We start from the raw sequence: 27,020 nt of genomic DNA, 5'->3' as shown, positions 1-27,020 counted from the left end.
TGCACCTGATAGAGATTTACTAGATTTCCCATGTTGTCATTTTTAATTACTTCATATTGTAAGAAACATTTTCATTAAATCCTACAATGCTCCTTCCAGCATCAACCCTAGACAGGTTTATAAGTAGGAGATGCATTGTGGGACACTAAAGACCACTGGGGACAGGTACATTGAACATATCCCCCCTTTCCCTCTGGGCTTCTCTTATCATTCCTGCAGTGGGTCGGAAGAGACGGTTGCTGATAACTACTTCTATTAAGACTTCTCATAAGTACCCGAGAATGCCAACAGGCATATAGGATTTAGCATAGCAGGGGGTTCACCTCTTTGTTACTGTAGGTATGCCAATCTGTCTTTAAGGGGAGGGTAGCAAGCATCTCTTCTTAATGGAAACTAAAAGTCAGCGGATTTAGTCAGATTGATGGACTAGCAGATCAGAAACTATTTGTGGATATTTGTCGGCTTTTAATCAGCCTGATATGCCCTGAGTCCTAAATGTTGTTGACTGGTTCGCTCATCTCTAGTGACTACTCATGCATCAGCATTCATCCTTCCAGGGCATGTCCAGCTTTAAGTAACCAAACTTATCTGCTTGCTTCTCACACATGCAGCATTTACTACTTGCCTATTAATAAATATGTTGCTTTTTTAACTGTGCCTTTTATGTGTACATGATTTGATATTTGCATTTGTCTTCAAAATTTATCCCCTTTCCTTTTTTAGGCATGGCCAGTCATCCACCCATACCTATACTAGAACTTGCCGATCACATCGAAAGACTGAAAGCCAATGACAACTTAAAGTTTTCTCAAGAATATGAGGTATCTTATTTATTAATTCCTCAGATAAAAATTAAGAAATAACATAGTTGCATATCAATTATTTTATTTGAAAAACTGGATTTAATTGATTCCATGCTAAGGTAGTTATTTAAGACAAAGCTAATCATGATATTGGGCCATATTAATAATTTTAAGTAGGATATGACAGTGTATGTGAATCACGAGTGGCTAAACAGATTTTCTAACATTTCAGTCACTGACACAGTTCACATATATGTATCTGAACTCTGTGTTTAACTGTTGGTTGACGGTCCACTTTACCCATGCCTTTTTAATTTTATTATAGAAATCAATGATAACTAATTTTATGTTTATTCTTTTAAAATAGGCACCCTTTAGCATTTTCAATAGCCTTTCTCTAACACCAGTGCTCTATTACTGTGTTGATGAGCAAAATGCATTACTGCGATTACCATTAAGCTTAATTCATTCATTACATTCCCCTTGATTTGCTAATTACATTAGTGTCCCTAATGTGATATAAACTTACTAGTATCATTCTGTCATTTATCTTAATAGTCACAAGTATGTTCCTACTAGGAAAATTAAATTGGAGGTTTCTAACACATTAGCGGCTTTTTATTGTATTAGGAACAATGCAGTGCATTTTCCATTTTGCCTAATACAACTCTGTTTCCAAGAATAGTATTTTTGGTGAGATATCAGAGTCTTGTTCTGCAAGGCCTGATTAGATGGGTTATAATGGCTATTACAATGGATAATGCTGTGATAATACCATGTAGACCAGGATAAGCATAAGTGTTATTAAAATATAAGAACTAAGAATAGTTATATACAGTTTTACAAGCCATGTAACAAAGTGTAACGAGTCCGGGAACCGCGAGCCGCTTGCTTCCCAGCCTGGGAAGCATCGGCCGCGTCATACTGTGCGCTCCACTTCCGGTGGTGGCGCTCCTATGCGTTCCAGGGTGGAACGCGGAAGTGTCAGCACTCTGCATAGCGCCACTTCCACGTCCACAGACTATTTAAGGAGCTCCAGAACGAAGGTAGGGCGTTCCATTATTGGGTTCTATGCCCAAACAACCCAGGAGCCTCACCCTCTCATTTACCTGTGACAGCTTCTACTACCCAGGTTTAACACTGCCCAGGACACTCCACCAACTCAGAGAACACCAGGGGATCCTACTACTAAGAGCAAGTACTAGTGTTGTGGGAGATTCCTATCATGTCCATTGACACTTTCTCTCTGCCGTTCAGTTTGCTTTCAATTGGAACTGTACTGTGTTTGATACTGTCTGGTAGCAGGCTGTTACCCATCCAGTTAAAGTATTACCATTAATTTGCCTTACTACGTTTAGACTGTCTAAGTGGATTGCCTTGTACCAACATTACTTGCAAGATACCTAACTAGCTTATGATATTTAATAAGCACTACTATGTCTGACGTTACTGTTTTTGTTTTGTGGTATATGATGCAAGAATCCCAAACTCTCCATTTATAAGGGAGAGAGACGCCTGGGATTCACGACTGATTGCCACACCTGGAACCAAAAAGGGATTTGGTCCGCAGCTGTGATTCAATATAGCCTCAGAACTACAAGGGAGCATTACACAAAGTCAAACATTGTTAACTGTTAAGGATCTTCTAACAGGACCTCCGTAGAAGCCTTTTTTTTTATTATTCAAGTGTCTCTCAGTGTACATTGTATTTAATTGTGTGTGTTGCTGTACTTAAAATTAGAGGGATAAATATTAAAGCTGAACTGTGGGCATATGTTTTATTAAATCTGTATAAAGGCGCTTCCTTACCTTTAGAGATGTTTTGGTTGTTTGCATTCACAGGTTTATAGGCACAGGTTTTCAAGAAAAATACAGCAAGTCCAGTTGCCTTTACTTATTTTTTACAGACAAGATTTCTGATGTTCATTAAAAAGCATCTGTCCCCTTAACATCCATTTTTTAAGACCGGTGGCTGTTATGCCCTCTATTCCCCTTGACCACCGATCCTGTAACTTCCCCTGTGTAGTTCTTGTTGCAGCGAGCGGTGATGTAAATACATTAATGCTTACTGTAGTGAAAGAACCTGGGAGGCTCAGGTCCCTGATTTGTACCGACAACTGTAACTGCATCACTTGATTGACAAGCTAGGAGTCTGGTCTGTCCCACCTCCTATGACCTCATATTTTGACTATTACGTCAGGAGTCTCCTGGCCTGACATGGCCATCCATGACTGTTTACATCTGCAAGATACCCATTCCCAATCTCGCCCACATTAAATCAAAACCCTGTTCTCTACAAATCCCATTTCTTCACAATGAGCAGATTTGACCTATCCGTCGCCATGATACCTTCTTCGTAGCTGCATTTTGTGTATAGGAGCAATAACATCACAGCATTTCACAAAGTATTTATCTGGAAAACAGTGAAGTTGTATTGCCACTAATTAGGAGCTTTCTTATATGCATACCAAACACCACTTAAGGGTGAACTTTACTTGTAGTCTGAAGTTCAGCTTTATGATTAAGTCAGACATTTGGACATATCAAAGTAATGAGACCTGCATTGTTATGCCAGTTAGTTTTTTGAAGTGTAAGAAAAGAGATCAAGTCCAAAGGGGGGTTTTATTTTAACAAAACAAAAAGAACTTGGAACACTCTTGTTGTTAGTGGGATAGTTACAGTGCGCCTAAATAGCTTACAGCAAAAGATACATAATTTGTGGATGTGGGGACCACTACATGTTTCTGTGGATAATTTCTGTTTAGGAACTGGATTACACTAAAAATACTACTTCACAGAAAATAGGGCAATAAACATAATACTGTGTCCCGCAGGACCTACAATATTTCATATCATCTGTCCCACATATTTATTGCTACTATACAAATACTTAATCATGGTTTAGCTGTGGGGCGGTTGTAATTCTAACAGTGCCAATGGAGCAGCAAGTTTTCCAAACACTAAGCCCTAAAGCTGGTAAACAAAAAGCTTATTCTGAATATCAATTCCTGTTGCTTTTTCTTTTCAATAAATATCAAAATACATTTTAGGCAAAAGTTATAAAGGTAAAATAAAAATATATTGAAAATAAGTAATACAATCAAAACTTATGTGAATTCACAACAGTTGGTTAATTCGCCCAAAACAAATGTAAGGGCAGTTTTGCTGGATGAATAGCTATGCTTTTTTTTTTTTTAATAAATAGACGCCTTTCTTTAGCCCTGGTGCTAAATGCTGCCAGAGGTTTACTCTCACATTTATTAGTCCCACACAGTCACCAAAATATGAAATGTTTCCTAATAAATGACCACTAGTAGAATCTGGTGTAATGGCGATCTGAATTAGCTAAGCAGATATCTAACCATCCTTATCCTAAGTGCCATATTTTCCCCTCTTTGCCTAACCTTACAAATATGTTACAAATATTTTCCACAAGAATGCATTGCAATATGAAAACACTGGTGAAACATTAGGCACTATGCCATATTTGTTGTAGAATGTCTGCCCTGTGCTGTATCAGAACCTTGTATAACAGAACCTGTCCCCATATAAAAAATAGGTGCAGTAGAAATGAGTAAAAGCTCACAAGTTTTAAATATCTTTGCAAAAATCTTAATGAAGTCCCTACTTAGTGGTACATGTTATGATTATGACTTCATCAAGACATAATTTTAACAATTAGCCCATTAAAGCTTTAACTGCTCATCAGACTTTTCAATACAGACTAACTGCTAATGAATTATTGGTCTGATGCACCTGAGAGACTGATCTGTTTGTATTACTCATTGCTACAGATTTAGTTACTGTAGAGTATATTGGCAGTGTATTTATTGTTATTATTGAGTTTTTAAACTACAACAGACAGTATGTTAATATTTAGTACCTGTCTTATTCCACTGTGATTCCCTGCAGGCTTGAGAATTATGCAGTAGATTAGACCATCTGGACTTTAATCTCATGGATATATACAGAGGGTGTTGTATAAAATGCTGATGGTCGTACTCTAGTACATCGATGAACTGCTGAATGTCTGATAAAGACATCTGCTTGACTTGTCATACTTCTAAGCTGCTTTAGTTGATTGTAGCTAGGAGTTTGCTAGGCGTAGCATGTATCGGTATTGGAAAAGAGCACAAACCTGCATCTCAAGTTTGCAAAAAAAAAAGGGCGCTGTGAGAATGCTGATTGTGTGACGCACATCCTTGCCAGCCTCATTGATTGTATGATTACATTGGTCCCTCATCAAGTAATGATTGGGTGAGTCACCTTTATCAAGTTACATAAATGTGAACTAAAGCAGAAACATTTCCAAGGATCATATTCTGCTATATAAAAATATTTGTATTTATTTATTTTTTAATTGGAATATATTTTGCATGGATACTAGTCTATAATAATGATTGTTCCCTATTTGAATGGGTTAATTTGTGGCTTAAAATATGTACATGCACTAAGTGTAATGCTTGGATATTAAGCAGGGATGTAGAAAGACATGAGGTTAATACATTCCTATTGGAAACATGTATAAAAAGGCGCCTTAGATCTCCCACTGTGCTAACCACTATCAGCCCGCAAACCACATATAGAGGTAATTGCTATAAGCCATCAGCTTTCAAAAAGCTTCTTAATAACTATGGCAAACTCTGTCAGGTAAATTATGTTAACTGCTTAATTGTTGAGTACCAGTACACTGATGGTAGTTAGTCAGTGGTGCAATTGGTCCTTGCATGACTGAACTGTTGAGGGCTCATCCACACCACCCCATTGGGCTGCTTTGGGTAGCGTTGCCTAATGCAGTCTCAACACAAAGACAAGGTGGCAGTGCTTTGTATAAGGCCTTTTTCATACCAATGTGCTTCATTGGTGTGCATTGCAATAAAATAATACAGGCATATATTTTATCTCAACAAACGTGTTACAATGAATGAAGTGTATTTTAAATAGTTTTTAAAAAGCAAGCACCTCAATTTGTTTTAACAATCCATACCATAACACGCGCCAGCTGGTGTGAACAGGACCTAAGATTTTTAAATATTGCTTTTCCTATCACCTCTGCCATTCCATTACAAAAATATTAACACATTTAGAAATATTGTTCCTTGTGGGGGCTTTTCCTGCCCATACACTGATTTGCATAAACTTTATAAAAGCCACCCTTTTTTTTTAGCAGCTTCTAAAGTACTGGCATGGGAGGTGAATGTTTAATAGTGGATTTTAACTGGTTGCTGGTCTTTACCATCCAGTAATGTCCGTGCCGCACTCCCTAATTGTAAGAGAGCTGTCCACATCAGAAATTATTGTCTGCTGTTTATATTTTTTGAAAATATTATACAGGTCATATAGTATTTGGTTTAACTACTCTAACTACTTTAATTTTCTAAGATCCTACAAATTAAACTATTATAATATTATATTCCGAACTGTGTGTAAAGTCAGACATATCAGTAATTGTCAGACTGAAGATAACCTTTAATCTGTAGACAAAGAAAGTAAAGATAAATAAAAAGACAAATATAAATATTTCATAGCTAAGTGCAGTTATAATGATTTAGGACCATACAGTATGTTCACATTCCTGCATAAGCTCATTCATGAAGGCTGAGTTCACAACAGGTATAACCTGCAGTGTATTATGCTATGTTAACTCCAAGGCTCATAGGCCAATTAACAAAGGTTATTTTCCTTTTACGTATATGTGCAGATATTTTTTATTGAGCCTGGTTAATGAACAACATTATGTAACCGTCCATAGCAACCATTCCCTTTCATTGCTGTGACTTTTTTAAAACAAATATGACATTTGATTAGTTGCTGAGTTACTCATCAATGTCCTTGCCCTGGTTTATATATAACAGCTAAATTTGGTGCCAGGCTAATCCACTTTTGCACCACAATTATTGAGCTAAGTTATTAATATGTTTTAACCCGATTTGTTGTATAAAAGCTTTGAGGAAGATTAATGGTCAGCAATGCTATACTGGGAGCACCTGTGCAGCCAAGTGCAGTAGAACGTATTAACACCAGTACTTGAAGGACAAAGGCTAAGTGCATACAGTTTATATGTATGTAGCCATATTAAGGTGGTTTATGCGTACATTTGAATTCATTGTTTCACATTTCTATGAGGGAAAGGACCATTAAACATGAAAAGATATGGTTTTACATAACAGAACAGGCAGTACGATTTGCATATGTATAAGATATATGTAGCAGACACAGTTGAAACAAGCCTATATTGCTATAAATATTGGTTGGGCAAAAAGAGAGATGAACACTGATTTGCCTAATTGAGTATTGTGGACATATGACAAAGATACATACACACTTGTGTTCTGGTATACTCACCGCAAAGTGTGCTATCTGTTTTGTTTGCTAAAGTTAACCTGTCTTTACCTAAAGAATGCCTAAGATATGAATACAGCTGAAGTGCCTGAAAATATGTGTGTTGATGTACAATTCCATCCGTGTGGAACCCCTTGGAACTGAGTCCCATACTGTACCTACCCCCCAACTCTTCGCCCCAACCCCAGCTGTCAAATAGCAGAGCCTTTACTACACTCTGAAATTCTGAAATTTGACAGTTGAGTGACATGGGGTAAATCATGTACAATTTAAAGTGTATGTGAACCCTTGCAATGTTAAACAGCCCTAACTATTTCAAATACTATTATTGGGCAATTATTAGGCAAGATTCATTAATTTCAAAAAAATGGTAGATACTTTTAAGTTTACTTATAAGTTTACAAGCAGGCATTAGGCCTGTATTCTGCTCTGCATTCCAGCCCCGAGGGGTTGGGGTGGAACCTCCCTGTGATAATGGGCTGCTTTTGCCAGCATCACATATCCCAGCCGTTGACACTTAAATAGTTCAGGGCTGGTCAAGGGGGCATGTCAACAGTCTGACTGCTGCTGAACACCTATCAGCCCTGTGACAGTGTCTGGCATATGTGATGTTGGCACTGCCGATCATCACAAAGTGGAACAGCTTGTGTTTGTATCTGCCTGGTTCTTGAGAGCTACCTCCCTACAAACAGTGGCTAGTAGGTAGATACAGGCAAAAGCTGTTATTCCATGTGATAATCGGCAGGAGCTGCTGCGGACATCACATATCCCAACCACTGTCACAGAGCTAGGCAGGGTAGCATGTCAATAGCACTCTGACCACGGGAGTAGAGGCGTGGCGTACTGTAGCTCCAAAACAGGATATGCAATATGTCCATGCTAGGACAGATCTGCTTTTGTGCCTGGCGTGGTCACATTGTAATTGGAAAGGAGGGGCCATGACAGGATCACCAGGTATTGCATGCAAACAAAGCAGTCATAAGAAAACAGGCTACATTTACAAATCAGTGCATGATAACACGGACACATAGATGATATATTATATTTTGAGGTAACATACACTTTAATTGTCACTAAAAAAATGTATGTGGACTTCGCAAACAGTATAGAATAACATAGGCAAGAACATCAATCACATTATTATTATACATGATTTATATAGCGCCAACAGTTTGTGCAGCGCTTTACAATATAAGGAAGATATTACAATCACAATACAATTCAAGACAAGATGGGAAGGAGGGCCCTGCCCGTGATGGCTTAAAATCTAAAAGGGAGGGGCAAGTGATACATAAGGAGGTAGCTGTGTGGGGATGAATTCTTTGAGAAAGTGATAGTTCAGTGGTTAGGTTGAGGTGGGATAGGCTTCCCTGAAGAGATGAGTCTTAAGGGATCACCTAAAGGCAGTCAGTGTGGGAGCTAGACGGACAGGTTGGGGTAGAGAGTTCCATAGGATGGGAGAGACTCTAGGAAAGTCCTGGAGGCGAGCATGGGAGGAGTTGACGAGGGAGCTGGAAAGCAGAAGGTCATTTGAAGAGTGGAGGGGACGGTTAGGGGGATACCTTGAGACCAGGTTTGAGATATAGCCAGAGGCAGAGTTGTGGATGACTTTGTAAGTGGTTGTTAATATTTTGAATTTTATCCTTTGGGCTATTGGAAGCCAGTGTAGGGATTGACAGAGGGGGGTTTCAGACACTGAGTGGTAGGTTAGGTGGATGAGTCTAGCAGCTGCATTCATGATAGACTGAAGGGGGATAGCCTGTGTAGAGGTAGGCCAATGAGGAGGGAGTTGCAATAGTCAAGACGAGATATAACAAGGGAGTGGATGAGTCATTTTGCGGTTTCATTGGTGAGGAAGGGGCGTATTTTGGAGATGTTACGAAGGTGAAGGCGGCAGGATTTGGATAGTGATTGGATGTGGGGAAGAAATCACATAATAATGCATCCAAACACCTTTATGAATTCAGTTTATTTGTGTACATGGTTTATGGAATGTTTCACTGCAAATTTGATTTCTCTACATTTCAGAGAATTAAAAAGTACATCAAATTTTAAGAATACTTAGAGCAGTGTAGCTTTTTATACCAGTGAACGCTGTTTTGGAGGGACAACTCATTTCTTTTTAAGCAAACATTGTTTGTTGTTCATATAATTATATCTGTGCATTGATTTACTATGCCTGTCTTTGTGATCATTCTTTAGAATATGTTAATCACTGTACCTTGAATGGTTTCTAGTTTACGGGAAATTGCAGTGGTGCAGTTTGTCATTTTTGGTGCTAAAATCTCTATAAAACAACAGATCCATTATGTGCTCCATTATGTTGCCTTTTGTTTCATTTACAGTCTATTGACCCAGGACAACAGTTCACATGGGAGCACTCTAACCTGGAAGTTAATAAACCAAAGAACAGATATGCAAATGTAATTGCATATGATCATTCACGTGTCCTGCTTTCAGCTATTGAAGGTAAGTAAATGCTTTTTTCCTGAGTAAAGTGCAGTATTAACTTGTCACAAATTAACAAACAGCTGCTTTTTAATGTTTAGTTAGTTGTTTCTATCCACATTTGCATGTTGTGTGTCTAGATACTGAGCCGGTGGTTAAAACTGTTGGCCTTGAGTACCGCATAGAAGATGCTAAAGAATTTAGAATTTGGATGTCTTATTCTATTAGGAATGAGTGAATTTAATTAATTTCATCAGTTGCTAATGAGCTAGTCAGTAGCTGATGAGTTCGTATATAGATTTTAATCTGGGCAACATTAAATAAAAATAGACATAGCCTTGGGTATAGCCAAACCTTTTAGCTTTTCCTTGTCTCCTGGACATAACAAGTTGTGTGCACAGCCACCTAGTATCTTGCATCAGGGGAATACAAAGGAATAAAGGTGTGTTGAGTTACTCAAACCTACACCACGATATATTCCACAACTTATGGTCAATAGCAGCGTATCAGTCCATAGACGTGGTGACTGCATTAGTTTTCTTTTTTTCAGATTTGTTTTCCTTTATATTCTTCTAGTAATCCTGCGCATAACACATTTTCTGGCCTAAGGTGGCTATGCTCACTCACTCATCTGTGAGAGGAAGCCGTGGAGGGATCCATTGTTGTTGCCCTAGGACAGAACTACAAACAAGTCTTCCTCAATTCATCTCCATTACATGAGGGTGGGGGGAATAGGCAATTTAAATGTAGATAACTTGGAAGGAACTATAACATTGTTTAATATATAAGGCCAATTCTGTACTTGCTTGAAATGCTCTTAACCTAAAAATTTAAACTACTGCATTTATCACATCTAAGGACTGGTAAGCTGCAAAATATATATTTTAGTTTAGCTATCCTTTAAGTTGGTTTGTATATATAGAGAGAAATGTGCAAGTAATTAGTAGGGAGTCATAAGATGGCTATTATAGCACAATTAAACTAAGGCTACATTTTCTCACAATGACAATGTATCTATATGATTACCATGCTTTTCTGTGCTTTACTGGATCTCTAATGGTAGCAAAATAAGATACAGTTCTCCAAATGTAATAATATACACCAAGACTTGTGTTCACCTCAGAGATTTATTGTCTGTTGCTTCTCCTTGCACTAACCATATAGCAACAGCAGTACATTGTTAACTACATTTCCACATATGCAGCAGGAGCTCTGTTATTAGTAGGGAAAAATTCCTTTTAACCAGTTTAATGTTGCTTTATGTATACTATCTGTTAATATATAATATAATATATATAATTAATACTGCTTTTCTGACATATGTTTCAGATTATGTAATTTTCTTCATTAACTTCATAACTCAAACTGAACCTCTCAGACTGAACTCCTCGTGTTTCCTCCCTCTAAGGTTACTCCCATGTCCATCTCTCTTCAGGTTGATGGAGTAACCATTTCCTCTACCACACAGGCACAATTTCTTGGCGTGCTTTTTGACTGTGACCTCTACTTTTCCCCTCACATTCACTCTATCAGTAAATCGTGCCGTTTTCATCTGTAAAACATCTCTCGAATTCGACCTTTTCTCAATGAGAAAACCACCAAAATGCTTGTCCATACACTAATCAATTCCTGACTTGACTACTGCAACCTTCTTCTCATTGACCTGAAACACGCCCAGATTGCCCCTCTTCAATCCATCATGAACGCTTCAGCCAGACTCATCTACCTTACCTCCCACTGCTCTCACACATCACCCCTCTGTCAATCTCTGCACTGGCTTTCTGTTTCTTTTAGGACACACTTCTCAGGCTTACCTACAAAGCTCTGCATAACCGCCCACCGGCTTACATTTCATCCCTAATTAGAAGATATACTCCAAAGGGGCCCCTTTGTTCCACTACTGACCTGAGACTATCCTGCTCTCTCACTCGCACACACCCAACTATTGTCTACAGGACTTCACCAATGCTGCCCTCACCTTATGGAAATCTCTTCCACGCCACATCAGGCTCTCACCATCCCTAGAGAGCTTTAAGAAAAATAATCAAAAAAGCCAATCCTGTGTTGGTGCGAGTTATTGATGGGAGCACACTTCCATCAGGGCCTATCATGTACCAGACTCAGCCTCTTCTGATGCTTACGCAGGTAGATCACGTAGAGTTTATTACCTTTGACGTCATACCATCTCCTCACTTCCCAGTGATACTAGGGATGCCCTGGTTGCGGTTGCATCAGCCCACCTTACAGTGGGAAGCCTCCACGTTAGCCCTAGATTCCCACTTCTGCCAAGCCACTTGTCGCACCTCTGCTCCGATAATGCAATTGACCGACCCTATGCCTGCGGTACCTAAACCGACAGTGCCTGAACCCTACCGCGACTTCTCCGATGTTTTTAGTGAGAAGAATGCGGAGTCCCTTCCCCCACATCGACCGTATGACTGTCCTATAGACCTACTGTAGCCTGACAGTAAACTCCCTTTCGGCAGGATCTACCCGTTCTCGGAGCCCGAACTTTGTCACCTCAAGGAGTACCTCGATGAAAACCTGAGGAAGGGGTTCATCCGACCTTCTTCATCCTCTGCTTACAGTACATGGTGTCAGCCCTGCCCAGTTGTCTTTTCCTAAACTACCGAATCCCTCCCCCTATTCTTATCTCCAAAACATAGGAAGTAATTGTTCTGTAGTCGACAAACTAGGCTTCATGAGATAACAAAGGTAGAGTAAAAGGGATGCAGAACAGCTTTGGATTTCTAAAAGATCAACATCTATTTTTTGTGGGTCCATACAGCTGCGGCTGCTGTTCCTGCTCAAGTGAATGACAGGCTGTCAGTGGCTGTCCGCATGTTATTTTACATGAAATTAATACTGCGGTTTGGGATGGATGATTGTCCCTGGATGCAGACAGATTGCATCCAGGGACCATAATCCCTCTTGATCCACAGGTAATTGTTCCATTTACAATTATATGCAGATAGCCACTGACAGATGCGGCTGCTGTCAGCCTGTCAATCACTTGAATAGTCACATAAGCCACATCTGTACAGATGCACCAGGGATTCCTGCCACAAGAATCCTCAGGTTCTTGCCACAAGAATCCAAAATTGCCCATAATAGCCCTGTTTGCATGTGGCCTAATGGTTTGTTTCATTCTATATTCATGGTCACATTTTCTGGAATATAACAGCAAACAGTTATCAGAATGCAATATGTTTTACAATACTGGAGCTTTAACTAAAGTTACGTTTAGTAAAGGTTTTGAGGCTAGGTTACTCTTCCTTCGAAACCACAAGTAAAATATGAATATTCATTCCTGTATTAATGAAAAAAAAATATTTCTTGATATAAGATCAAGATGTGTATAATTGTCCAGAGTTACTTCACAGTATTAGTTTGTCCCCTGCTAATGTGGTAGTGTAAGAATACTTTCCATATGTATTTGCCCATTCTTGTTTGCCATCATGTCCTTGCTCAGTGGGTAGCCCTACTTTATAAATAAAACACATTCCAACAAGCAAAATCAAATATGCTTGTAGCAATGGGTAGTCGCAAATATCCATTTACACAACATATCCCTAATATATCCACACTGTGAGTTTTGTGGATGATGTTAGGAAGAACAGTTTAGCACCTTTGGGGGAAAAAAAAAGTGACAGCGTGTCCAGCAGGGAATAGTGCAAATTGACTTACACATAATAAAACAAATCAAGAAGCTACTTGTTTTGTTCCGAAATAATTTACATATATTTTTGAGATCATAATAGAGCAAAGAATCTATTTAATATATTTTCGGAATGCAGATAATAAATTAGGTTCTAAATGTCTCTTGTCAGCCATGATGTGTTTGTACTACTGCGCAACCAAATTCAAAGTCCTAGAACAGATGTGACATTGTAAATCTATAGCACTTCTGTTGATGCATGTTAAGGAAGAAAAGGCAATGCAAAATCTAATAAAAATGTATTAAATATTTTCTCATTTCCTTGCGTCAAGCACACATGACAAAAGTTCCACTGCTATCTTATTCCATTATTTCAAAACAAATGATCTCAGCTGTACTAGGTCATTAGTAACAGACCAGTTGTGTCTTTCTTTAATCTCTGAGAACATTAGCCTGAGGAGAGGGGGCTTCTGAGCCATGTATAGGAATGCATAAAGACACTATCCATTTTTCACCAATTATTTTACATACACAGAATCCAGCAGTCTAATGCTCAGCATGCAGTATGAATGGTTTATTTTGATACCTTGTGTACAAGGTTTGCTTTATAGCATTGTTATATCTAATTATATATGTAATGAAACATGTTCTGCATTGATATATAAGGCTTACCTTAGATGGGCAGATATCTCTCTGAGATATGTGCCCATTCTGGAGGATGGGTCCTGACATTTATTGCAAGCTTGCTAAATTAAAATGGTCTTTGTTTACTACTACTCATTGATAAGGAAAAAGGAACAGTCCTATTGTGCAACAACATGGAAAATATTCGGATTGTACAACATATTGGTAAATCTTTGAAATCTTTGAGTGATAACAAGCTCTTGGAAAGTTAAACCCATTCATTATCACTCTTTAGGTTAACTTAAATTTGCCTTATCTTTCCCCAAGAATCACATTGGTCTTCTTGAGGATTGCCTTGTGCCCTTTAGGGCAATTTTTAGGATATGAGAGTGCACCGAGGTACTCTGAGGTACCATTCAGAAAAAGGTTTCTAGCCTGTCTGATCACCATTTGGATGGCTAGCACAGAAGAAAAACGTAAGATAGTGTGAAGGAAATAAACCAAACCATTTAACTACTAGAAGCCAGTCTAAACAATATTTTATTTCACTGTGCAAACACCTACCTAAGGAAAACACATACGTCTTTCTGCAGAAGCTCTTAGGTGGCAGAACAAGTGCCAACTGGCTGCATGTATTGGTCACCAGGGCACTCTAGGTTCTTTTAGGCTACCTATTTGGCCTACGTGTAGTACGCTCCTTTTCACACGGGCAGTTCAGTTGGGTCTGCCTGTCGTTTTTTAGTTGGACCAGATCAAATGCCCAATGCTAGTCTATGGGCAGCCATGTGTAAACAGAAGGGCGTCCGTTTACACCCGGTTACCCCCAACTTCAGCCAGGTCCAGAAAAACACATGGAACAGTGTTTTGTTTCGAGAGACCCGATCATGCCGAATCAAGGGTAATCTGATGTGAACAAACACATCAGTTTACATCCGATTCACCATACACCAACATAGACCCGTCAATTCAGTCTTTTCCTCCATCGCAAGACGGACCGGATGTCACATCGCTGCCATCCGATCTGTACTGCTCTGATCAGGAAAGAGTCCATGCACGAGCCTAAAAATTTTTATGTTGTAACTTTAAACACCATAATTATGCATATTTTCATTTACATATTTATCTGGCCATATGCAAGTGTTCTTTATTGTTTGTAAATTATATAGACCTCAAAATAGGCATATACACTGTGCAGGAAAGGGCAAGCATCTGTCCAAGAGGCAATAAACCAGTTGAGCGGGCTTATCTTATAACAAAAAGAAAACATCAAGCAATCAGCCGAACATTTCCAATGCTTCATAACATGTCTCCATACAGCAGTGCTGTCCCTATCATTTGGTCCTTGTGCCCTGCACATTTTCATCCCACAGCATCATACTGATTTGTGTGACCATGCTGTCAGATTTGGGAAGCGTAAACATTTTATTCATGTTTTATTTCCTATGCTGCCCTGTAGTCCCTTATATACATCCATTTTGTCTGACAGTGAACGAGTTAAACATAGAGGTCAAAAATAGTTCATAATAATCTAGTCTGTAATCATCTTGTCTGTGTGCTGTACAGTCACTGACATTCCCTATCCAATCCCGTTACACTCGGTGCCTACTAAATGGGTTTAAAGTTTATACAAATAATGTGCTGAGCTATCATATTGCCTGCTCTTTAAAACGTGTGTTATTAGTTTTCATATAAACCTGCACAAACCACATCACGTCTTTACTGTAAATGCAAAAATGATTTATTTAGAGTCTTTTATTGCCTATACTTGGAAAGCTCCGTCATATTTTCTGTCTATATATCAGCCATGGACCAAGTCGACCAAGGTCATCTGCTCATTATTCTTCTAATCTGTACAATTCCTTGCCAGAATAATGTTTGATATATCTCCACTGCTGTTTAAATCAAAAGCATCTTAGTTTGACTTGGGTTTCTCATGATTGTTTGCATGATAGCTTTCTGTAAGTGATTGACTGCTAATCACTGAATCTGTGATACCAGGAATGAAAAATGAATATTCTTTTTAGTCCTGAATTATGCATATTGCAAATCTAAAGCAATATGCGAGGCTGGTGATGTTGCTGCCTACATCAGTAACTAATCCATCTTTAAAGAAGATAATTCAGCTCAACTGAGACAGTTGATTTCTTGTACATGGGAAAGGCGGGATAGCTGAGCAATTCTTATCCTACATGCCCCAAATCATTTTCAAAACAACCCGCAGCTGAAATGTTATGCTGTTTTGTATCTTTCCATTTTTAAAGCAAACAGTTTTTTTGTTTGTTTGTTTTTTCATTTGGTTCATAGACTGGGTCTGGGTATCAGGAACCTATATACAGGGAACCTAGTAAGTGCCAATTTCTTTTTCGCACTTAAACCACATCACTCTCATGCTAAGCAAGAATACAGAAAATGTAGATAGAAATGGATTTTCTTATTTTGGAAAATGTCAGAAGTCAGGCCACAGCTTGAAAGGCAGCAAACAAGCCAAATACATTTTTCATGTTATTGAAGTAGCAAAAATATACACCAAAGGCATCCTATGATAGATAGAATTGGATTAAGCCTTGTAATGCCATGCCATAGAGCTAAAAGCAAAGTTATAGTGATGTTGTGTTAGAGAGTCAAAGCAGTATTATATTACCAGATACATTAACAGCATGCTACACTAGCACCTAAAGGCTCAGTCCTAGAGTGCCTTATGCTTAAAAGAGAACTATGGCCCAACCTTTTTTTGCTTCTCCTCCTGTGACCCAAAATTCAGCACATACCTGCACTGCAACTGGTATAGACCCCAACAATATTGTCGAGATCCACCCTTTTGCCTGATTGACAGCTGGCTCTGCCTTTCTAGCAGTGCCCGTCCCCTTCTCCGTCTGTGCTATTAGGCAGCGCTGGAGGAACAGAGAGGGGAGGGGGGAATCCCTGCAGGGAGCAATGACTGACAGTCACCTCTCTCTGAAGAAAGAAGATCATGAACTGAGCGATCAGTGGTATGTGATTCATCAGTTCCCGATCAATAAAGCCGATATATGACAGCTTCAGTGTCACACCTCGGCTCTAATTATAAGGATGAGTGTATTTCACTCTCCCCATATTTCTTCTTTAAATCCATCCTTGTATGGAGCCGTTTATTTGTACATTAGGGATTCACAGCCAAGGTATTATTGCCATCGGTATTCCTGTTATCAAGATCTCTCTTAGCATCCTGTGGTCACCAGAAGTGAGGGTAAATCTCTCAATGCAAAGCAACAATGATACTTTGTTTATTCACTTATTTTTAATTTCCCCTTTTCCTTTCTTGTTACCTAATCCAGAATTAAGTGTAACTGTTAAAGAGGGGGGTTACCCCCAACTTATGGTTTATAGTAAGCTAATCAGTCAGAGACATATATGGAAATACTTTTATTTTCAAACTTTCAGCAAATAGGAACACAGACAAAAAAATGCCTAGAATTTTAACCCCTTTAACACCCAACACCCTATAATTAAGCAGATTTTTTTGATGGAGTTCCTCCTTGACGATAGCCTGTCTTGTGTTTTCCTTCTTGTTCCTGACTTTTGGGCCTTAACTGATGGAACACTAGCAGAATCATAGCTTTTGCTAGGTTGTATTTTGTAGTATAATAACATTCTAGTCTTTAGATTTATGAGCACAAGAGCAGGTCCCATGCAGGAGCCATTGAAACGCCAAAAGCTTCAGACTTGCATGCATGTTGCAGGGTAGCCAGCACTGAGTTCTTAGCTTCCCCTGCATACTCTGCGCTGCAGTAATGGGGTAAGAGGCCCAAAAGCATAGCCAGGAACTATAGACCCCCACATATAGTTACATGACTAATTTAAATCCCTTACATTAGTAATGTGTCTCAGTTCTTAAATACCCTTCATGAAGGGAGGGACAATTTGGAGATTGGAGCCCAGCTGTAATTCTTAGGTTTTAACTTTGATGTTTGCAACAGAAAGACTTTAGCCAACTGAGTTTACTGCACTGGAACCACGATGATAAATAAAGGCTGTTCGTGTTTTAGCAACCTGATTCCATTGCATTTTCATGCTGAGTGGAATTAGTTATTGAAATATTCATATTTGCAAACGTGACCATCTGTGGAATTTGGTGGAAATTAAAAATAATGCATGAACGATTTTCTATAATATTGTATGTTAATAATAATTTGATTCTTGTCATTTAAATGAGTGCCTGCTTGTCTGTGTTTACAGTATATAACAGAGAAAAGAATACTATTACGTGGTGATTATTAAGTACCAGTCAAACCATCCTTCTTTTGAGTGATATACCGGTATCTTATATTGAAAATAAATATTTGATCATTTTTACTCATTTTTATTCAAGTTACGCTGTAAACAACAGGTTTGTTTCAATGCACAATCCCCCCACAACACTCCTGTCCGACTATACTCAATCACTAGAAGCGAGGAAAGGATGCCTTGTATAAGTTTTAGTGCTTACACACAAGTGACATATCTCTCCATAACCCCATGTAACAGCGCTGAACCAATAACCCTCAGCACTAGCAGTGTCACATAAGAGAAATGGGAGAGAGTCACATGCTCTCTATACTCAGAAGTACAGTGCATCTTCTTCACTTCTAGCAGCTGAAAGAAGTGGCATAGAAGGAAAGGAAATGTGTGTACAGTATGTGATTTTGGGTAGAAGGGATAGTTTACTATAGTGAACCTTTGCTTTGTTCTGCATAGCTAAAGTCTAGGTTTACTTTAAGATGTTAACCATCACTTCTGATTTGTCCTTTAAATTCCCAGAGCATGTTTATTTCAGTGAACAATTTGATAATGTCAGTAGAAATCTTGATACACTCCCCTAGCCAGAGGATGGATGAGTAAACATGTCTAACTAGTCCAGCTGACATTCAGATATCATAATCTGTGCAAACACATTTACAGTCCTTGTAAAGCATGTTAATTGTATGTTGATCGGGCTGTGTGCAGTCATCATGCACCCTCTGTTCAGCCCTCTACCGCTTGCATATGTAAGAGGGTCTTAAAAGAGAACTATAGCCAAACCTTTTTTTTAGGCTTTAGTGCTTTTGGGTAACAGGAGTATATTTACTAATGTTCTCCTATGCCCCAAAATTAGCATATAGCAGGCTATCTAATGCCTAATTGGCAGCTGGTTCTGGCTCTCTAGAGCCAGCTTTGCCTGCACCCTCCTCTGTCCCTCCAATGAGCACGAAGGAACAAAGAAGGGAGGGGGCATTCCTGCAGGGAGTGGTGATTGATAGTCACCGCTCTGTGCAGGAAAAAGCCGTGAAGTGAGTGATTAGCAGTTTGTGATCTCTCAGTTCTCGAGCTATAGAGCCCGGGTGTGACAGCTGCAGTGTCACGTGCCAGCTTTAACTATTGAAAAGAGAACATTTTACTCTCCTTTTACAAGTGTATCTTTTTTCTATGCAGTTTCCCTTTATTAATGATATACACAGCAGCAGAGTTTTCATTTAAGGTGAATATCTAGCTTCCAGCACTTGGAAGTTCATCAGTCTAGAAGCACCTATCTAGCACTGCAGGCCCACAGTTTAAAGAATAATAGTATTGATAACCTGCACTGCTTTCTGGCACCATTCAGAAATAAAAACATTCAATCCTATTTCTTCAGTAATTCAGTGCATTTTCAGCAGCGTTGCCAGTAAAGTGTTTTACTATGCTAGGAATATTTTTTTTTTTTACAAATAATCATCATGAGAATAAGTGTTGTTTACAGCTATAGACCTTCCTTTAATGATCTATTGATTAAAGGATAAGTGTATTGTTTAGATCTACCATAACTCATAGGGTGATTTTTATTACAAACCAATTATACATTATATATAGACAAAAATCATTAACCTGCCATTGATTGGAGAGCATACAAACAACTTGCCCAAACCTGAGTTTTGTTTTGTTAATAGACAGTCCTAGCATGCAAAATCAGATACTAGTTTGTAATTATTCAGTGCATGCTGACAAATAAATATAACATCCACAGTGAGTATAATCAAACATTGTTTTTTAACTGATTGTACCATTTTTCTGATCATTAAAGGATGAACAGTTAACAGTGAGTTATGTTGGCCATATTTTGCATCATTATGATAGTTCAATATAATGATCATTTCAATGAATCATATATTTCAACAGTTAATTTGGCTAAATAGGGGATTTAGTCAGTATATGATCTAATTTCGTGAAAAATAAGATTGGTTCCTAAAACCTTTTTTTAAGTCTAATAATAATTTTCAATTTAAAGATTGTATATGATCAAATCGATAACTGATTGCTTATTTACCTTTACATGTATGGACGGCCTACATATGCATTACTGATGTATGCAGAGGTATTTAAAGCTTGTATGAAAGGCAACTCATCTAAGACTGGATGCTATTCCTCGTACTGAACCCTGAAGTGGGGGAGCATTTTGTAGTTTGTGTTTGTTTTAGCTCTTCATAACGCAAGGCTAGAACTATGTTAGCTGGGTTCAGGGGTTTCCTTGCTGTTACATTTGTAAAAAGGGTTTTAGCAGCCAACTATATGAATCCTGTGCTTCTTTGTTGGTAAAGTGATATTACAGGTCACATGGTCTAGTTGAGGAGACACGTGGAGAAGTGGCACTCACAATCGTTGCAGTGTATATGCCTAATAGAGTCTCCACACGCGAAGAATCAATATGGACAATCCAAATGAGCAGACATGGAGCCCGGTCGGTGTACAGAGAACGCTGAAGGGGCTGCAGCGGTTTACGCGTTTGAAGGGCACGCCCCCTTTCTTAGATTCTATAATACCAAGCTAGCTTGGCTCCATAAGGCTGGAAAAGAGGCCAGTCAAGTAGCAGAAAACCGATCTCACCACACACTCTCTCTGCCGACACAAAATAGTTCAGAATTAAATTGGTTTTCTTGGCACCTGAGTGATCCCCCTATTCACCAATAATAACATTAGAATCTCTGCCACTTGATTGGCTGTTTTTTCAGCCTTAATTTAAAAATGCTTATTTTTTTTTCACTTTCAAACTTCCCGCCGGCTCTGCCCCCCTGCGACGCGGCCGCTCGCAAGGGACAGAACTCGGAAGTTGGCAGCCGCCGGAGGACACAGCGGGGATCGCGGACAAGGTAAGACCTGTACGCTGTATTCCCGAGTGTGGCTCGGGGTTACCGCTTTGTTAACCCCGTTCCACACTCGGGAATACCAATGGAAACGCGCTGATAAACGCCCCAAAGAAGCTCCTGTACTTTGGGCGCAGGGTGTTTTTCAGCGCGTTCCTATGCGCTGAAATACGCCCAGGTGGGAACCATGCCCATAGGAAAGTAGGGGATTTCACTTGCTGGGCGTTTTACAACGCGTCGATCAGCGCTATAAAACGCCCAGGTGTGAACCAGGCCTAAGGTTATTATGTCAACTTCACACTGGTACTTGTATAATCACACTGATATTGTATAATCAAGATTCAGAAAGCTCAACATATAGTTCAAAGGCCCTTTTGGTTAAGTGGTCGTTTTTGATGGTAGTCTGTGCCATGTCTTTGTTCAAAGCTTATCCCTATAGTACCCAGAGATAAATGGTGATTGCTGATCTTGCTAGAAGCGTATAACTCCCAACAATTATGTAACGCTCAGCTGATGAACACAAGTAGTTAAAATTCTGCTTACTTTCAGTTATGTGCCTCATCTGTTCTATATTCACTGATAACTGGTGACTAGACAGTCTCTCTAGCATGGTACCCTCTCTGTAACTTTGCAGTAGCTTAGCTCTGAAAATGTCAGCTTATTAGGTTTGTGTAATATGATAGCTGGTTATATATGTGGAACAATGCAGTAGTTTCAGGTTGGGTACAAATAATGGGTTTGGTTGCTGGTACAAGCTGGTTTGGTTTAGGTGCTTGAGCAGGTCTCTACATACACTTGAAGATAGTATCTAGTGATCAAGAGAATAATGTTTTTTGGCTACACCGAATCTTGCTGTTTAACAATATGCCAGCCCCACTGGCTAATGCCATAGTTGGATTTCAAGTTTTAAATAGGAATATTCACTGAGCTTGTTTAGATCTGAATATGTACTATTTGTACAACAACCCTAGACATATCATCTTTCATTCTGTGTATCATAAACCATTGCCTAATATTTTACTTTGTGGAATCAGCAATATTTTTAAAGTGGATAAGCTATGCTTGTGTTTAGTCTAAGTAAATAACAATAATAGGAACAATTTGTGAGCTTGGAACAAATTTTCCATTAGAAGCTAATTCTAGGAAATGTGAAACTATAAACAAAATTAAACATTTGTTTTACAATAAATTCTTATGGGTCATTATAACCCATACCACTGCTGTCGTCCTTGTTTTGCAGGAATACCAGGAAGTGACTACATCAATTCCAATTACATTGATGGTTACAGAAAACAGAATGCCTATATAGCAACACAAGGACCTCTTCCAGAAACCTTTGGAGATTTCTGGAGAATGATGTGGGAGCAACGCAGTGCTACAGTTGTAATGATGACCAAACTGGAAGAGAGGTCAAGGGTAAATATTTATATTGTTTTAATTTATATAGCCATGCATTTATGTATGTGTGTTTACAATACATACAATTCTAAAAAAATGGGGTGCCTGAATGTTATTTTTAGAACGAATATGCAGTCTCAACGTTCAAAAGATCCCTTGACTTCCTTTATATAAGAACCAGTGACCACCAGCCTTTGCATTTTATTATTCACACCTACTATACATACCAGTGGCCCATGCAAAATAACAAGCGTATGCAAGTGTATTTTCACTGATCAGGTCATAAAGGCGATTCTACTGTGCAATGAGAAATATATGTATCCCTGTTTGATTACATTATATTTGATTGTATATGAAGAACCATATACATTATTCACTGCCCAAAGGAGCATACAGTCTTATTTCCCTACCACAATCTTGCAGAAATTCTCCAAACTGGATTGTCATCTAACACAGCAAGGAGCTCTATGCCACATGTCATTATATAAAGAATTATTTGTTCAAATAAAACCCCAAGCAATTATTAGAAAAATACCAGTTTACTCTATTTATCTGTTCATACAAAATAATGTATATTTAAAAACGGCAAATATTTGAAATATCATAATAATAATTTTCCTTAATCCCCATACAAACCAAAACACAGTCTGATATGCAAGAGCTAGCACTATGAGCCAATAGGCTTCAACTACATTGCACAATGCGCTCGGGTAGCAGAGGAAGGTTTGTTTGTTGCTTGCATATTGTAGCGGTTGCTCATTTGTTGCCCAAGTAATACCACGATTGCCCAGTTGCTTACATTCGGTCACTATTGCCTATTTGTTCCTTATGTATTTTAACAATTGCCCTTTGTACCCTGCATATTGTAGCAATAATCTGTATGGTAATCATGTATTGCCAGGTTTGTTTTCATTTTTGGAGGACCACATTACTATGTTTTTTTCCTTTGAAGGCCTGTCAATATCTAATAATTATGTTATCATCTCCATGTTGCTCCTTGGCTCGATACATGTCGTACTATTAAAGAATCTAATACTTTGTGGTGCACCATTCACCAGTTGGTTGCTATGGTTGGCTCGAGGAGCATCATACCACGTGCAAACCAACATAGAAAGGTTTTGTCAAATTCTAAAAAATTTGAGGCTAAATGCCAGAGTAACACAATTGACATATAGTATATACATTCTTCAACCTGGCATTTGGCCATTTGTCCACAGACCCAATTTAATGTGTGGTGCAGCATAGATGTTGCTTACTTAACAGCTTTTGTTGGTGACAAAAGAATATAAAAGTAAGGAATACATTAATCACATCGCACATCAATCTTCTTGTGGACAGCCCACAAGCTTCATTCCACTGCAAGGTCACTTTCCGTGTGAGAGATGTTCTCATTACTCTCATTAGTGAATGTGCTAAATTGCATGCCGTCTTTATCCACTATTTAGTTTATGCTCCAGTCACTTTCATTTCTACATTAATAATGTCCATAACTTCAGCTTGAAAATGTTGGGAGGATGTGCAATTCTGTACACTATTTATTGTCACATATCAGCAATTGGCTTCCAGAAGATTAACCGTTTCTTCTCCTACAGCAATAAATGCATGTCAGCTAAAAACCTGGCCAACGTCTTCTCTTGGGCAAAGCCTGAGCCAGTATGTGGCTTGTGATAAGCTTTCAGGCTCAGTTATCCCTCCTTGCACAATGTTGATAACATTCCCCAGTGCATTTTCTAAAGCCCAGATCAATTCTGTCCACACAGACGTCTGTGAGATCAGTTCTGCAAATGCTATATCCTGAGCTTAGATATCTATGAACAGAACAATTTCAAACATGACCTAATAGGAGAGAGTTTGAGGTTCCCCTACAGAGGAATAAACAAAGCATATTTACAGTGATATGACACAACAGGACTGCAGAGTATATAGCAGTATGTATTTGTATTTATAGTGCATTGTTAGAAGCATGTTGACCACTGTTCTCAAAATATATCCAGGAGAAAGCAGAGTCAGTTATAGAAAGAGACCTGCAGAACTTTTTAAAGTAACTCTGTTGTGAGAAATGTATATGGGCTGCCATTGCTGCTCCTCTTTTTGAAAATTTCAGTTGCAGCTGCCGTAAAGACCCCGGAGCTGAGTTGGGCATGCCAAAAGCTTAGCTCCCTTAGCCCTTAAAGAGTATGTAAACTCTTAACAAGTCATTTCTCTTATTTGGTCCCTTTTGATCTGATACATTTACCACACATACCTGGGTGACAGACCCAGGACAAACAAGCTGTGAACGAGTGATCAGAGACTCAAAGTATTGAAGCCAAAGCATCAGCATGTCAGCTAGGAAACTAATATTCTCAAAGGAGAAGTCATCAGTGGCAGCCTGTATGATTCTCTACTGATCAGAGACAGAGCCAGCTGTACCTGCCCCTCCCCCGTCCGTTCCACCAGTCAGCGCTGCAGGGGAGGGGGGAATCCCTGCATGGAGCCGTGAGTGACAATCACGGCTCTCTGCAGGGACATGATCGAGGAGTGAGCGAGCGACGGTATGTGTTCGCTCAGTTCCCGATCTATTGAGCGGACGCGTGACAGTTTTATTGTCACACGTCGGCTTGAACTATGAGGCTGAGTGAAAATCACTCACCTCATAGTTCTCCTTTAACGACTGGAGGTAGCGCTGCATTCTTTTTTTTTTTTTCAGGCTGTTTTTTTTTTTTGTGATTCTGCTAATAACACGCTTTTAGCCCTAGGATGACAACACTCGCTTGCCTGTCTATATCAGAAACATAATACAGCTATGGAAACCTATCCCTCTCCTATTAATTGTAAAATAAAGGGTATGGTTCTGTAGTCTTCAGATAAGAAGGTCATTGATAACAGGCAGCAGCGGCAGATAGCACAGGATGTCCTCAAATAACTAGATTTCCGGCAAGAGCAACAAGTATTTTTGTTTTAACTTATCAAACAAATATAACAAAACACTATCAGTGGTATATGTATCAACCCAAAGGGGGCCTAACAAGTTACCTTTATTGTTAGGGTTTCCATACACTTTAAAAAAGGGCAAGAGGAGTTAAGCTTTTGGCATGCCCCACACAGCTCTGGAATCTTTATGGCAGCTGCTCTCTGGCATTGACATGGTAAAGATCTGTTTCTGTTGTTCACTTAATTCTCTGTATAGCTAAACATAGGACTATGACACACTTGCAATATTCTTGGTCGACTGATTGGCAATTAATAGAAAGCACTATTTTATATGCATGTAGGTCCTGAATGGCCTATAGCCTATGACCACCTTCTTTTCTTGTGAAATTTAATACAGAAATTCACATAGCTGAAAAAATTTTAGGTTTATATGAATGGCAATAAAATGCACAAAACGTTTGTCAAATGCTTGAGTCTAGAAAAGCGTAACAAGGCTGAAATAGCTAATGCCATTCCATATTCTCGACAGACATTTTTCATTATAAATGCATAACTTATTCTTCCCTTGAAAACATTACCCAAATGTTGATGTGCCAAGTTGTCAGCGTTAAAATAGAAGAATTATATGTGTTTACCTAGCCATGCTTTTAACTGAATCTTAAGACGCCCATCAGCTTATTTCTGCATATACCAGCAATTTTAATTTTCTTTAGATAATGGTTGGTGATGTAATAATAACAGTAATAATCATTTTTCAATAAACGGTGATTGCACTGAAAATAGTGGTTTTATTGTCATATGTTGTGTTACAAGCAAATCTTTAGAACATATGCAGCATGATGTGAATGCAGTTGCAAAAGTATCACTTTTGCCACAAAACGTTTTTTAAACCATTTGCATTCTTTTTTTGCATTCTTTTTTTTTTATTTACAATAATATTTCCCTTTGCTTAAAAAAACAAGTTTTTTTTATTTTTTTTTAGAAAACTTAAAGCTTAACTCCAACCAAAACATTTTGGTATATAGCAAGGACAGCCTAAAACATTTGTATTATTTTGCACATATATTGCACCATCTCTCAAAACACCATTAAAAAGAATTGACTACGTTGTCACTTCCACCCACACAGTTGCATACATGCCTGCAGAACCACAATCGACTACCTAGAGGGATTATCTATAAATCCAGAACTTCCTCAGACTCCCAGTTGAGCGATGGCAGACCTTTCGGGCAGGAGACCGTTGACACGTTTCGCCCCTCCCACTTGGGGCTTCGCTCACCTGGGAGTCTGAGGAAATGCTGGATTAAGCTACTTTCTGGTTACGAATGCGGCTCTGCTACTGACATGAAGGCTGCACTATGACGACGAGGAAGCCAACAAGTACATGATAAAATGTCACAAGAGAAGCTATATGATTTAGAACTCAGTGCCATACATTGCAAGAATCTGAGGACTTTGTAATCGCTATCAGTCAGCTGTTGAGTATTACCATTAGACAACTGCCTATGGACTATGCTCGTCAAGCAAAAAAATAGGGTGTAACAACAGGCAGCGTGGAATACTTGGATTGAGATTGAGATCTGCTGTTTGCAGAAAAATATACAATCTTCAAAATAAACGAATATTACCTGTGAGGTTTCCAAGAATAATGATACAAGTATACAATATACTGTGATTAAATAGCAAATTATGACATTAGCTGGATTACATTATCCATGAATAAAT

The 27,020-nt window shown here is 38.8% G+C and overlaps 1 protein-coding gene across 18 annotated transcripts in view; it reads left to right on the top strand.

Moving 5' to 3' along the window:
- The window catches only part of PTPRD (protein tyrosine phosphatase, receptor type D), a 361,390-nt gene that overhangs the window by 289,788 nt on the left and 44,582 nt on the right, over positions 1-27,020 (top strand). For all 18 annotated transcript variants that reach the window (XM_018557538.1, XM_018557524.1, XM_018557525.1 and 15 more), the window contains 3 exons: positions 724-821; positions 9,491-9,614; positions 22,225-22,400. In XM_018557538.1, coding sequence (XP_018413040.1) covers positions 724-821; positions 9,491-9,614; positions 22,225-22,400 — 398 coding nt within the window. The remainder of the gene's footprint in view (positions 1-723; positions 822-9,490; positions 9,615-22,224; positions 22,401-27,020) is intronic.

The sequence above is a fragment of the Nanorana parkeri genome, unplaced genomic scaffold (assembly GCF_000935625.1).
Source record: "Nanorana parkeri isolate BGI_ZX_2015 unplaced genomic scaffold, ASM93562v1 scaffold288, whole genome shotgun sequence".
Lineage (NCBI taxonomy): Eukaryota > Metazoa > Chordata > Amphibia > Anura > Dicroglossidae > Nanorana > Nanorana parkeri.
This window is presented reverse-complemented; position numbering and strand designations above follow the sequence as displayed.